Source organism: Culicoides brevitarsis, chromosome 2 (genome assembly GCF_036172545.1).
Source record: "Culicoides brevitarsis isolate CSIRO-B50_1 chromosome 2, AGI_CSIRO_Cbre_v1, whole genome shotgun sequence".
Classification (NCBI taxonomy): Eukaryota; Metazoa; Arthropoda; class Insecta; order Diptera; family Ceratopogonidae; genus Culicoides; species Culicoides brevitarsis.
In genome coordinates, this window is record NC_087086.1 from 26117081 (window position 1) to 26131612 (window position 14532).

General features: G+C 29.0%; 3 protein-coding genes across 4 annotated transcripts; all 3 read right to left on the minus strand.

Moving 5' to 3' along the window:
- Positions 1-201: 201 nt before the first annotated feature.
- On the minus strand, positions 202-7904 carry LOC134828830 (acetylcholinesterase-like). The gene is given in 4 exon segments (XM_063841815.1): positions 202-1652; positions 7499-7571; positions 7631-7703; positions 7705-7904. Coding segments are annotated over 4 exon segments (1797 nt in total).
- A 4223-nt stretch (positions 7905-12127) lies between these two features.
- Positions 12128-12999, minus strand: LOC134831593 (protein LZIC-like). The gene is made up of 2 exons (XM_063845366.1): positions 12829-12999; positions 12128-12729 (listed from the first exon to the last, which is right to left on the minus strand). The coding sequence occupies exons 1-2, from the start codon at positions 12915-12917 to the stop codon at positions 12315-12317; spliced, it is 504 nt and encodes a 167-aa protein (XP_063701436.1). The 5' UTR covers positions 12918-12999; the 3' UTR covers positions 12128-12314.
- A 75-nt stretch (positions 13000-13074) lies between these two features.
- On the minus strand, positions 13075-14157 carry LOC134830512 (NADH dehydrogenase [ubiquinone] 1 alpha subcomplex subunit 8). 2 transcript variants are annotated; one of them, XM_063844018.1, is made up of 4 exons: positions 14040-14157; positions 13811-13945; positions 13476-13651; positions 13075-13416 (listed from the first exon to the last, which is right to left on the minus strand). In XM_063844018.1, the coding sequence occupies exons 2-4, from the start codon at positions 13937-13939 to the stop codon at positions 13194-13196; spliced, it is 528 nt and encodes a 175-aa protein (XP_063700088.1). In that variant the 5' UTR covers positions 13940-13945; positions 14040-14157; the 3' UTR covers positions 13075-13193. The 2 variants fall into 2 exon arrangements, with proteins under 2 accessions (XP_063700088.1, XP_063700089.1); XM_063844019.1 differs by having other exon boundaries at positions 13811-13940; positions 14040-14063.
- Positions 14158-14532: the final 375 nt, after the last annotated feature.

A 14532-nucleotide genomic window follows, 5' to 3' on the forward strand; every position in this document is an offset into this window, starting at 1 on the left:
AAAAATTACAAAAATTTCAAAAGTATTTATAAAAAAATTGAAACATTTTTCCTCATCGCACCAGCCTCCACGAATTAATTTTAAACTGGACCGCGTTAAGTTGGAAGAGTCTGAAATGAAGCTTTTTTAGGTGGTTATTTACAATTTTTTTCATCCTAATTTAATTTACAATTTTTTTTTCTAGTTAATCTCTATTTCGTGCTATGTTATCCTAAAAAGCAGTTGGAACAGTGTCGCACATATCACTATCACCAAGCTCGCATGCGACACCGTATTCTCTGCTTGTCCGCCCTCCAGGAAGGTGCCGTTGCAGCATGTCGCCGCAAAATGCAGCACTTTCGGATAATAATCCGTCCAGAACTGCACGCCCCTGTAGTTGAGCGTATTATGGTCACTCATGTTGAAATTTCTATCTATAATGAGGACGCCCGGTGTTTCCTGCGTAAAATTATCCCACTTGATGTAGATGCCAGTTTCCGTTGGATTCGCGTATTTCGCAAAATTCGCCCACATGGTCATAATGATGTCGGAAATGCGTTTGTCGGTGCTCTCCCACACCTGATTTTCCGGCAGTCGAACCCAATATGGCAGGCCCCAGATGTAAATCAAGTCATATTTGTGCGGAACTCCCATCCACGAGGGAATTCCTTTGTTAGCAGCTGCCGTGCGTGGTTTCATGTCAAATCGATAAACGTAAACGTCGACATGTTTACTCACGAGATTCGCAAATGTCATAATGGGTGCCACGAAATATCGTTCCGTTGAAAAATCCACAAGACGTCTTCGGAGCTCCATGAGATCCGTAACCGGTGGAAATGGTTTGTAGAGAAAATGGACAGCTTCGAGTGCCATGGCGGCATTTCCATCGCAACTTGTGTCATTTGTCTCGATTTGCGACAAATCCGAGAGAATTTCTTCGTTGATGATATTTTCGTAGGATTCGTGTGTGATGCCGATTTTTGGGTCTCCAGCGATATCTAAGCCGTCTTCCGTGTCGGTGTAGCCAATCATGACAGGAACTTTCCTCATCAGACCCTTTTCGATCATGTTTCGCGGGAAATCCGGCACATACGAAAGCGTGTTGTTACTCATTCCAATGTCAACTACTGGACCCCATTCTTGTTCGGGACCCGTATCGATCAGAATTTGCGGAGATATGCGACGCATGCACACCATAAACATCGAAGTTGGGCGTCGATCGCATCCGAAAGCCTTCGCGGTCTCATCCAGCGATGGAGCGTAAGCCGAAATGTCTTTCACTGCCGTATCCAGGAAGCCAACAGGTGACATGATGACTGCTCGCGTGAACATTCCTTCAGACCAGTCGCCAGATGTCAAGTGAAGAGCGGCACTTACGCCCCCAGCTCCGTGTCCCATTAACGTGATCATCGATTCGTTCCCTTTGAAGACTTTTATGTTGTGATTTATCCAGAGAAGAGCCGCCGATTGGTCCATTAAGCCGAAATTGCCGGGTGCCTCACCATCCATCGTCGTTAGGAAGCCGAAAATGTTCAAGCGATAAGCAACGGTGACAACAATCACTTTTTGCTTGAACACCAACTGGAATGGGTTGAGCTCAAAAGGACTTCCGTGCGAAAAGTCGCCCGAGTGTAACCAGACAATTACGGCAAAACCACCTGGCGGAGGAGGAGCTGTAAAGAAAAATAAAAATATTAAGAAAAATCAACCAAGTAATTAAGAAATTTTGATTTATTTAACAATTTTATCGTTTTAACCACGTGGTTTCATAAATTTTTTAACCGGGTGATCTGAAAAAAATCTTCAAAGCTGATTTTATTTTGAATATTGTGACAAAAAATAAATTCAAACGACATGAAATTAAAAATTTTCTAACCACGTGACCTAAAAATTTTTTAAACCACGTGACCTAATGAATTTTGAAACCACGTGACTTATTAAATCTTAAAATCACGTGAGCTGAAAAGTCTTCAGGCTTGAAAAATTTTCAAATAACACGACCAAAAATAATTTCTAAGCACGTTAACCTAAAATTATTCAAACCAAGTGACCAAAAAAATGTTCTAACCACGTGACCTAATGAACTTTGACACCACTTCACTTGTAAATAATTTTTTTAAACCACCTGACCTCAAGAATCTTCAGTCCTGACATTTTTCGAAACTCGAACTTAAAAAAATTCTAACTATGCGACAAAAAAATTTCAAACCACGTGACTTGACACACCATCACTATAAAATACCGTATTTTTTTCATCGAAATTCGGTAAAAACGAAATTTTTATTTAAAAAAAACTCGCACTTGACAACCTCGTGCCGGTTACTATTTATTTATTTATTAAAGGGGGTGCATTATTTATGATATTTATTTTGTTTTTTTTAGGATTAATTAAATGCACGGATTTGAATAGAAATGTCCGAAATTGGGTCAAAGACAGAACATAATAATTCTTTTTTTTTTGGCCATAATTAAGTAACCAAAAAATAAAATCCGTTCGTGACAAAGCAGATTATTCGTTGAACAATTTCAAGGTAGTAAATCTAATCAAAAATTTGGAGCAAATGCGCGCCGCCAGTCTAGAACGAAGAATTTGGGTTATTTCACCGAGGTACGGTATGAAAATAATTCAATTTTTCAAAGTTTAGTTCAAGTTGTGCGTCATGTCTTGATTGTGTTTTGAATATACTTGAACTTTCTAAGCAACAAAATGGCATGGCGGTAAAGTAAAGCGGCCGGTTTTTCTTTTTGCTCAAGTTAAAATCGATATTTTTTTGGGGAAGAACTTTCATTTTGCTAGCAACACGTGGGACTTGAACGATGGAGTAGATGAAAAACTTGGAAAAATCATGAAAATATTTTTTTTTCAGAGAAATTTATAAAAATTAATTATCATCCTTTTCTGTTTAAATATTGAGGAACCTAATTAATATTTTATATATTTTTAAATAAAAATAATAAATTTTCCTTTAAACTTTTTATTTATTAAATTAAATTAAATAAATTAAAAATTAAAAAAAATAAATTAAATTAAAAAAAAATAAAATTTATAATTAATTTTTTTTATTTAAAATTAATTTTTAATTAATATAAAATTTATTTTTTTTAATTTAAAATTCATTTTTTTTAATTTAAAAAAATTTTTATATTGAAAAAATGTTTTACTAAATAATTTTTTATTTTAAATTTTATTATTTTTTTTCAGGCGTTAAAAAATTCATCAAATCAAAAAATTCTCTTCTTTCATCAAAAATCGTTGCCGGCATAAAAAAAATCATTCAAAAATTTATGTTGCTTAAAATTTTTCGTCGAATCGACACATAAAGTATCGAAAAGCCGTCTACAAAGATGTTAAATCAATCAAACAAATGTCCCCCAAAAACAATTTGTTTGTTTATGTTTCTCTTTCTGCATTTCCAACTGCTGATGTTTGCGGTAACCCACGTTGGTTGTCAACAAAAAAGCACTCAAATAGACAAAACATCAAAAAGAATAAAAAAAAATCTTCCATAAAACGTTTTCCTTTTCAATAAATGTTTCGATTCGACAAACAAACAAAAAACTACACACGCATTGAAGAAATACGGAAATCGACGTGATTCCTTGCATTTTACTACAAGAAATACGACGGCGAGCATAAAAGCATAAGGGATAAATTTTCTTTTGTAACAACAACAACAACAAAAATTCTGTATAAAAGAAATACGAAAAATTTAAATCGTTGCGTGTCACGCCAAGTCAATTTTTACTCCACTTTTATGGAACTTTTTTTTTGCTTTCTTTGATTCGTTTCTGATATTGTTTTTTTTCTGTGTACGAGCTGGCTGGTAGGCAACATAATAATGTACCGACACTAATGATTGCATAAAAAAATCGGCCGTTTTCGATGTTATTATGTATGTACCGAAAGAAGGATCGCAATCAGTGGCGGGTCTATTGATTTTCTTTTAAATCATAATTTTAGAAAAAATTATCAAAAATTTTGATTTGTGTTAAAGGTCAAAAATTTTAACATGAAAAATTCAGGTATTTTAATTTAAAAATAAAATTAATTAAAAAAATTAAATAAATTAATTAATTTAATAAAATTAAATAGAATTTTAAAAAAATTATTTATGATTTGAAAAAAAAAATTAAATTAAAATTGTTAGGTTCCGCATTAAAAAATCGTTAAAAAACTGATTTGAATGTGGTTAAAAAATTAGAAATAAAAATAAATACAATTTAGTAAATCAAATATGTAAAAAAAATCAAAGAAAATAAATAAACTAAAAAAAGTTTAATAATCAAAATTTATTGAAAATTGAAACTTGTAAATTATTGATCATTAATTAAATTATTTTTATTAACTAATGAAATTAAAATTAATCTAGAATTTATTTTATTTAATATATATGTATATATATTTTTTTTCAATATCATACTAAATATTTTGTCAAAAAAACTCTTGTAAAATTGAAAGAAAATTAAAGAAAAGAAAAAAAATAAATTGAAATTGAACTAAACAAACAACTCAATTTAATTAAAATAATTTTACAGCTTAAATTTCCAATTAAATAAAATTGAATTATTTTCATTTTTTTAAAATTAATTTAAATGAAAAATTTATTAAAGGTTATTAATTTAAATAAATAATTTTATTTATTTAATTAATTCATTATTTTTATTTTTTTATTATTTTTTTTTAGTTTTAGTACCTGGATAGAAAATATGCTCAAATTTTTAACACCCAAGCTTTGACATACATTTATTGACAATTTTAATAAATTTTAAATATTTTATTTATTTCAACATTTTCATAATTAGAATACCTAAATAAAATAAAATAAAAATAAAATTAAAAAAAAAAACAGAAAAAAACGTTAATTCAAATTACACTCCAGTCACATCAAGAGACTTGTCAAAAAGTGACAAACCTACTTCTGTGACGCGAAAAACGACGCCCCTGAATGATAAGCACGGGCATTATTGCCCATTTGCATTTAAATATTCCTACGAACGTCTTTGAATGAGCTTCTGTCGACAACTTTTAATAAGAAATTTTTTTCAATAATCTTTCAAACGACTTTCGATTAGGGCAAAAGTCGAAAAAAAAAATTATATTGAAAATTATCTTTGTTGACCACAAAACGATATTTAGTGAATGAACACATTAAAAATGTAGAACATTGGACGAGGTTGTTAACCGGCTTATTTGTGGTATTTAAAATCAAGGAAAATCAAGTATTGTTGATTTTTATAACATAACATTTATATTTGTACAAAATTTTTCCTCCGTGCACGAACAACGTGCCCCGTTCATTTTAAACTATAGTAAAGTTTTTACTACTCACAACTATTATTATGCCGTATTATTACGGCGGATGATACATTTTAAAATGTAGGTGGAATTTTCATTCATTCACGTTTCCACACCAGCCGCGCCAGCCATTCATCAGGAGTGCGAAAGAGAGCGAGAAATTGATTTAAAATACATATTTTTTGAACGTATTGATTCGAAACCGTTTTTTGTGATGGAATTTTGTGTATGCGCGCCGTTTTTTTGCCGTTCGTTCGTTGCAAGAACGAGAACGAAGGTAGTGCTTTGAACCTGACTTTTAAATAGAAAACTTTCTTCCTCTTTTAAATAAAAAGGTGTTTACGTTACGTTGTTGCTATTTTTTTTTTGTCTTGAAGTAATGTCAAGGTGTTTTTTTTTATTTCAGGGAAAAGTAATGAGCAAGTAACGAATTTTAAATGAATTTGTCGGTAAAATTGACAAAACGCCTTGGAAACGTGCCAACCATTTGTGGAAAAAATGCAGCATTTTTTGACAGGAAATTTCCATCAAGGCTTTCGAAATAATTTTGTGGGTTGGTCATTTTCCGGTAATTCTCATAAATATTTTTTTTGTAGGTTAAACTAATTTTGGTGGTTTTTGTAAAAGGAAAAATCCGGAAATAAAATTTAAACTCATCCAAGGAGAGGTATGAAAATATCAATAAAAATTCGTGTGCAACTTTCAATTTGAATTAAAATATCATTTTTCGTTTCATTGAGCAGGGACAAACTTGAACGATGGTAAAAATATTGCAATTTATGTTAAATAATTTTGATATATAGGCTACATGCAAGTCACTAGGTGGGTTGGTTCATCAGCCAATGAAAGTTTAATGCAAATATTTATTTGTTTATTTTTTGCAGAAAGGTTTTTCTAAGGGTAAGAACATAATTTTTTTTATTTTTAATTAATTTTTATTTTAAATTAAATTTATTTTTTTAAATATATTTTTTTATTTTAATTAAAATAAATAAATTAAAAATTTGAAAAATTATTTAGTTTTTTTTATAATTTATTTATTTATTTTTAAAAAAATATTTTGTTGAATTTAAAAAAAATAAAATTTAAATATTAATTGAGGTGTTTTAATTTTTACATTTATTTCATTCAATTTTTCGTTTTAAATAATATAACAAAAAAAATTTGTATAACTTACTGAAATAATTAAAAAAAAGTAAAAAAAAATAATTTTAATTTAAAATAATAATGTTATTAAATATTATTATTTAAAATAATAATGTTAAAAAATAATGTTAATAAAATAAACAAATAATTATTATTAATCTTGAAATATTTTTATAAAAATAAAAAAGTTAGTGTTGATATTTAAATAAATTTTTTTATTTTTTTAAAAATTTTTAATTTAAATTTAAATTTTTAAATGATTTAATATAATTTTTTTAAAATTTAATTTGAAAAAAAAATAAAATTTGAAATATTTTTCACAAAAAACTTGGAGAATAAATTTTAATTTAATTTTTTGTTTTCAAATATTTTAAATAATTTTTTTTTTAAATTTTTTAATTAAATTTAATTATTTTTAATAAAATAAAAAAATTAAATTTAATCTTTTTTTTTAAATAAAATTAAAAAAATAAAATAATTTTTTTTAAATAAAATAAAAAATTAAATTTAATTTTTTTTTAAATAAAATAAAAAATTAAATTAAATTTTTTAAATAAAATTAAAAAATAAAATAATTTTTTTAAAATAAAATTTAACATTTTAAATAAGATTTAATTTTATTTTTTTTTCAGTCAAGAATTTTTCTACGTTTTCTACGAAAATTTAATCAAATGTGGATTAATTGTGAATACCGTTATTCAGGGATTTTTTCGATTAAATATTCCTAAATTGATTTTCCTGCTAAACAGATTTATTTTCCCAGAACTAATTTTCCCCATTAAATAACTTTAAACGAACGCTTATTCATTCCCGTTTTGTTTATTTCGTATCATGATAGATACACTTGTTTACGATTTTTGAAAAATATAAAACGGGGGTATATACCTAGAGGAGCGCAGAGAGATATATATAAATAAATTTCCCAGTTGTTCTGCTTTGTATCGATTTAATGTAAAAAAACGCAACACAGTTCCACAAATTTAAGGCTCGCAGACATGCACACACACACCGACAACTGATAGGCAATGAAAAGGAATGTGAACGCATCAAACAAAATGGCGATCGGATTTCGCTTACCATCTGGCACGAAGACATTCAGATAAAGGCAATCCTCGTCGTAGACATGCGGCTCTTCCTCCTCGTCCGTGGCCTTTGTGAGGAGTTGCGCGAAAATTTCGTCGTGACGTTTCTTGGTGCGACGCAACGTACTTTGCCAGCAATCGGGCGGCATGGTGGAGGCATTTCGGACGCCGTCCCAGCTCGGGAGATTGTCGACGATGGGCGGCGCAAAACGACGTTCCGCAACGGGCGGATGCGCATACGGGATGCCGAGGTAAGCTATCACAGACTGTATTCGAAACATTTTCATAAAAGTTCCCATGAGTTGGCCCTGATCGGGAATTGTGACCATTGGCGGGTCGCGTGCACTTTGAATCAGGTGCGGCAGCAGGAAGCTGAACACCAACACTCGCATTTTCATCATTTTTCTCTATTTTTTTTTCTATTTTTTAGCACTTTTCATCATCGGTAATTCATTTTTTTCTTTAATAAAATTTATTTTATTTTCTTTCTTCGTGTTACTTCATTATTTCATTTCATTTTTCTTTGCTTTAAAAAACGGAAATAAAAACACTTTAAAATTTTTTCCGTTTCACTTTGGATAATTTATTCGTCTGACACTCTCCTTTTATTTATTTTTCTTGAACTCTTCTTCTTGAAAACTTTTTTTTTATTTTTTCACGTTCAGTAATTTATATTTTCCTTATTTTATGTTTTTTTTCCAGGAGCAACTGTGAAATGCGACCGTCTCGAATCGTAACTGCCCGCCAAATATTGTTTGAAATGCGCTCAGCAGTTGGATTTTGTAGTCTTTTGTATGAAAAGTGGTTGTTATCGTGACGTGATTTGTACACGGACCGGCTGTGATGTACCTTTGTGCGAATGGAAATGAGGAATGAAATTTATTTTCCAACAAATTATGCGAGGGGGTGGTGCACGAGGAATGTTTTACGAGACGTTAAGTACTGATTTTGGACTGGTTTAATTTTTTTCAAATTTTTTTTAGAATTTTTAATTCTTTTTTTTTTTAGTCAGAAAGCCAATTTTTATTTAAAAAGGACCTTTATTTAATTGAAATTGGTCTAAAAAAATAAGAAGAAAAGCTCACATATTATTTATTTTTTTATTATTTTAAATCGAAATTCTTTAAATTAATTTTTTTTAAATCGTAAATTACTAAAATCTCGACTTTAAAATTAAAACATTGAACTTTTATGTTTTTTTAAATTATAAGGCACTAAAAAAATTATTAAAAAATAGATAATTGAAATGGAAATTTAATTTTATTTTATTTTTACATGTTTTCGGAATTAATAATAATAATAATAAATAAATAATTTAAAATTTAATAGATAATTTAAAATTAAATAAATTTTATTAAAAAATGTTCGAAATCGAAAAACAAAATTTAAAAAACCTAAAAAATGATTTCTTTTAAATTTAAAAATTTATCTAATTTTTATATATTTTTTAAAAAAATAAATAAAATCATTAAAAAATGTTCGAAATCGAAAAAAAAAATTAAAAAACCTAAAAAATGATATTTTTTTATATTAAATTTTTATTTACCTAATTTTTTATATTTTTTTCAAATTTTGTTTTAATAGATTTTTGACTTTTAAAGAGTTTTTAACTTAAACAAAATAATTTGAATAAATCTGACATAAGATTTTTTTTTAACATAACGACTTTTTTTGTTAGAATATTTTCAATAGTTTCAAATAAAATTTTTAAAACATTTATTAATTAAGAAAAAAATTAATTATCATTAAATTTTACTCATTTTAGGTTCAAAATCAACATATCTACAAGAAAAATGTCTAAAATTTGCAAAAAATCTTTGATCCAGGTAAAAATTGCAGAACCAGTAATCCATGTGATTCAAAAAAATCCTTTTCTCCACCCTTCAACTTCAAAATTTCTCCTTGTACTTTACCTTTATTACAAATTCAAGCCATTTCCAAGCATTTCTCTCTACAACAACAACTAAACAACGAGGCATAAGTGAGCACCAACAACTACAACAACAACAACTTAATGAATGACAAACAACCAGCGTGTAAATGTTCTAGAGCAAGAAACATTAAAACCGAAAAGGAAAAGAGTTGCGAAAGGAAGAGAAACATCACACCAAAAGTTTAAACATGAAAAACACACAAACACTCACACACGCGATTAATTTTATGCGTGACACCAAAACGAAAAAAAGGCAGGAAAATGAGTAAAAATAAAGAAAAAGGATGTGGGACATTTGTGAATCGCTAGCGGAAATTACCCAGAAGTGGGTCATTGGGACCGATGTGCGAGCAAAACGGGGTGGCGGGGGGTCATTAATGGCAAAAAGTAGATAATTGTAGCAATTAAATAAGTTTTTCTTTGTTTGTGCTAAATCTCGACACATCAAAGGGGGTATTTTTCCAGTGATTTCTTTACGATCCATAATTGTACGAAATGACCAAGTAAAGCTCGCACCAAAGCCACGAAACGAAAACAATAATAATTGGCTTTGATGTCGAACATAAACACAAGTTTCACTTTAAATTTCCAATTAGCCCCAATAACTTGCCATAAATTACTTACGTGTGCCAATCATTTTGATCGCGCCGCGCCGCCGTTCATATGTGGGTTAGTTGCTTTCGTGGTGCGGCATTTTCCCCCATTTTTAGATGTGGCATAAATATCACATAATTTCTCGTATGCGACACCGCAGAAAAAATTCGTTAGAAGAAACGAGGTGTTGATGTTGTGTTTCGCATCGCATGTGGAGGAAGTTACTTGCCAGCAAAACTTTACCCTTTCGCCCCCTAAGTAGACACGGAATTTGACGCATCGTCGGAAATTGGTGTGGATTTTTCAATTTTCGCGAGAAAATATCGACATTCAATTGAACGAAAAAAAAAACTTTGTGCGTTTGTTCAAAGGAAAATTATCAACGGCGAAAAATCAACGTAATACCCAAGAAAATGAGGTAACCGACCTCTTTATCTTGATTTATTTTTTTTTTCTTTTGGCGGAGTGCAGAACGTGTGTTGGACATTATGTGGACTCGAAAGGTGTTGCGAAAGACAAAGAATAATGGTTTTTACTTTAATGATTGTAATTTTAGTTGTTTGCCGAGTAAGTAGAAGAGGGTAATTTTGTATGCGTCAGAATTTTTTTTACATGTTTGACGAAATTTATACTTGACCATGTGCTGGTTTTTCAGTCAAAAACGAGAAAAGTGGTGAAATTTGACCTAGAAGATTTTTTTAACGGATGTTTGTTAGTTTTTTTGATAGAAAAATAAATTGGAAAAATTAAATATAAATTAACTGAAAAATTAAATTAATTAAAAATTACCAAATAAAATTATTTTAGTAAATTTAATTAATTTTTTTAAAATTTTTCAGATATTTCTTTCAATGAAAAATCTAAATTTTGAAACAATATCAATAATTTAAAAATAAAAAAAAATATTAAAATCGGACATCGCTTCAAAATAACTTTAATTTAAAAAAAAAATTTTTTATTTAAAAAAAATTATTACAAAAAAGAAAATATTGAATTATTCTTTATAAATTTTTCGTCTGAGGGGGGCGGGGGGTTATAAAAAAATAAATATTTTTGAATTTTTTAAAATTTATTTAATTTTGGTCAATAAAAATTTTCAAATTTTTTAATTCAGAAAATTCAAGCAAAAATTAAAAAAAAATTAATTTAAGCACGTGACATAAAAAAATTTTATTCTACAATTCAATAGAAAATGTCTTGTTAAAGCAAATTTCTTTTGTTTTTTGTATGATTTTATCGTAAACAGTAATTTTTCAATTAAAATAATCAAAAAAATGACAAAAAATTTAAATTTTTAAAAATGGATGTATTATATTTATTCGCCTTCAAAAAAATTAATTAGTAATTTTTAACTTTATAAATCATCAGGTTCTAAAAAAAATATTAAAATTCAATGATTTTAATTTGAAATCATCTTAATTCAAAAATGTTTCAAAATTTATTATTTACTTTTTATATTTAAAGTTTTTCAAATATATATTTCAGAAATTTTTTTATAGAATTTTAAAAAAATTTCAAAAAATAAGTATTTTTGAGTACCGTAATTTAGATAACTTTTATGGAAAAAAAAATCCGTTACAAATTCAAAAAATGGTAATAATTAATGGAACATCAGTTTTTTAGAACAATATTTTTCCATTAATTTTTTTTTATTACTTTTTATAGCAATTATTTTAACGAATTTTTTAATTATTTTTCGTAAATTCATAAAATAAATTAATAAAACTTCAATTTAGTTAAAAAATATAAAAAAAAAATCAAAATTTTGTTAAAAATTCAAGAATTTAACGTGAAAATGTTAATAGAACGAATTTTAAAACCGAATTTCGTTAATAGTACGGATTTTATTTTCCCATAAAAATTATCTATTTTCGATCTTTTCACTTTTGTGGTTAGGTCGATTTAAAATAAATAATTTTTTAATAAAAAAATTAAAATTTTTAAAATAAAAAAAATCTAAAACAAAATTTTGTGTAATCATATATGGCATTTTTTTTAAATTAATTTAGTATGAAAATTCCTAAAGAAATAAAAAAATGATAAAAAATAACTAAATTTAATTAAAAAACATTTTTATATGCAAAAATTCAAAGCACTGGTTAATTCCTTTTATTCGCACAAAAAATGTTAAAGCTCTCAAACGGTATAAAAATTTACATTTTCTCGAATGTATAAGTAGTACAGTTAATAAATATATATCAAAACATTCATCAAAAGTTAAGATTCCGTATAAAAATTATGGCTAAATTCATGGCCATACTGGTCACATAAAGTAGATAAATTTTTAATTCTCTGCATCCGCATCGTCAATGCTCTGCAAGTAAATTTGGCTCTTTTCCTTCAAAAATTTGGTATCATTTTCAGACAACGCATATCCCTGTTTCTGCAGTCTCTTCAGAATTTTAGTCTTTTTCTCCTCCATGTCTTCAAGTTTGATGCGTTTCAGCTTGTATTCCTCCTCGAGACTCAATAATTGGTTAAGTAGCTCGTGCGAATCTTGTTCCACAAACATTTTGATCATCTCGGTCGTGTTAAAAGCCGTCCTTATCGCATTTTTTATTTCATTTCGCATTTGAGATACTTTGGATTCGAGTGTTGTGTCGCCTTTTTGAAGTCGATCTAGGGTTTCTTGGAACTCTTTGAACTGTTCAATGAGGTCTTCTTTGATTGTATCGAATTCATCGGGAGTTAATTCGTCTCTAAAATATTTAAAAGAGGAAATGGATGAGACACACCTTTGCAAAAGTGTGGGAGCAAAAGGTCACCGTACGTGAGTCATCGAGCGAATTTTTTCTTACCTGCATTCGTCGAGGTCCTTTAATTCCGTTACGAGACGTTTCAATTGCATTTCCAGATTTTCAATCAATTTTCCGTTAGCTGTAGTCATGTTGGATTAATTTAAGGGATTTTTGGGAGGCGAGGAGATTTTTTTTGCGAGACGAGCGATTTTACGGACAAAACAAAACAAAGGTAACTCACGATTTGACGTTTGATGAGTGACCGATAAAAATTTGGTAGCGAAAAAAACGGGACGAAAAATTCGATTTTTCAGATGATTTTTTTACAATTTTTATTTGAACCGAAAGTTTTTGTCTTTCTTTCTACAAATTTCGGAGTTTTAACAGAATTTCTAGTTTTTCAAAGTTTTTTGACTGCCGGCGCTTTAGTGAAGCCAGTGGAAACGTGAGCCGTGTTTGGGATCTGGTGTCGGGTAATCTTTCGGCAACGATTGCACGGCATCTGGGTAGTGAGCCTTCTCCTTCACTGGCGGTTTGGGGCGAGCTGTGTCATGAACTTTGACGCGACAGAAGTAGCCGTACTCGGGACGTTCAATTTGCAATTTATCGAGGACACATTTATCGTAGACGCTTTGGGTTTTGCGGCAGCTAAAAAGAAAAAAAATCATTTAACGTCAAATTTTTAAAGGAAAAAAGAAGAAATTTACTATCTAAAGTTTTGGTCTTGACTGCTTTGATCCAAACAATGAGTGTATTGCTCGAATTCACCCTTGCAGGTTTTCTTCAGCTTCCGAAGGAACTCAAATGCGCAATTAGTTAACGCTTTTCCTTCATCCAGACATTTTCTCGGGTCTCCCAACTCATTTCGGCACAGCAAGAATTCCTGGGAAAAATCAAAACAAACAAATGTCAGTGTGGTGTACTCGTCGTTGTGATTATATAATGAACGAAGACTATTTTACGGCAATTATTCTAAACTCTTTTACTCAATTGCCTTTAAAACAGTCACGAAATTGAAGAAAAACTCCTGAAAGAGACTTACATTGCTCTGATTTTCACAGTATTTGCCCATATGAAAGCTCGCTGCTTTGAGGGCAGGAGACGAAAGTGGGAGTTCGGGATGGTTGAGCTCATGCTCCTCGGGCAAAGTCACGTCACTCGTAATGACCATCCTGTACTAGAATGAAAACGGCAAAAATATTATTTGTCAAAATTGGGAATACAGAAAATTTAAAACAAGAAATTATAAAAAAAAGTTAGAGAAAAATCACCTTTCAATGTTTTTCTGCAGAACTATAAGAGTGACTTTGACAGATGTGAATTGAGTGCTTTTGACAGTTGGTGTCAATTCGTTACTATTGGATTTCCTCAACTTTTTTTGGTTTTGAAATACTTGAAAGTTATTGATGCATTTTAATTTCAATTCACTTTAAAAGTATAAGTTTAAATTGGAAAAAATGTTTATTACAACATTTTAATTTTTTTTTGACAATTGAAGATTTTGACTCAAATGGAAAATTTTAGTTCATTTTTGTTTAAATCAAATGGCAAGACTTCGAATATATGAAGTAGTTTAAAGTTTTACGAACCCTGAAAACTCCAATAAGAGCTCACTAACACTTTTATAAAAATCGAATAAGAAAATTGAATGAGCAAAAGTGAATTTAAAAGTTTATATAGTTTATAAGAATATATTTTTTAGTTTCATTGGAATAAAAAACAAATCATTGAAGAGTTGTGAAAGTGTCTGACAAAACATTTGCA

Coding starts and splice junctions, on each gene's coding strand:
- LOC134831593 (XM_063845366.1), bottom strand. CDS start 12,917: ATGACTACAGCTAACGGAAAATTGATTGAAAATCTGGAAATGCAATTG. Junction 12,730..12,828: donor AAGGACCTCGACGAATGCAG/GTAAGAAAAAAT, acceptor TAAATATTTTAG/AGACGAATTAACTCCCGATG.
- LOC134830512 (XM_063844018.1), bottom strand. CDS start 13,939: ATGGTCATTACGAGTGACGTGACTTTGCCCGAGGAGCATGAGCTCAAC. Junction 13,652..13,810: donor ACTGTGAAAATCAGAGCAAT/GTAAGTCTCTTT, acceptor GATTTTTCCCAG/GAATTCTTGCTGTGCCGAAA. Junction 13,417..13,475: donor CAAGACCAAAACTTTAGATA/GTAAATTTCTTC, acceptor TTTTCTTTTTAG/CTGCCGCAAAACCCAAAGCG.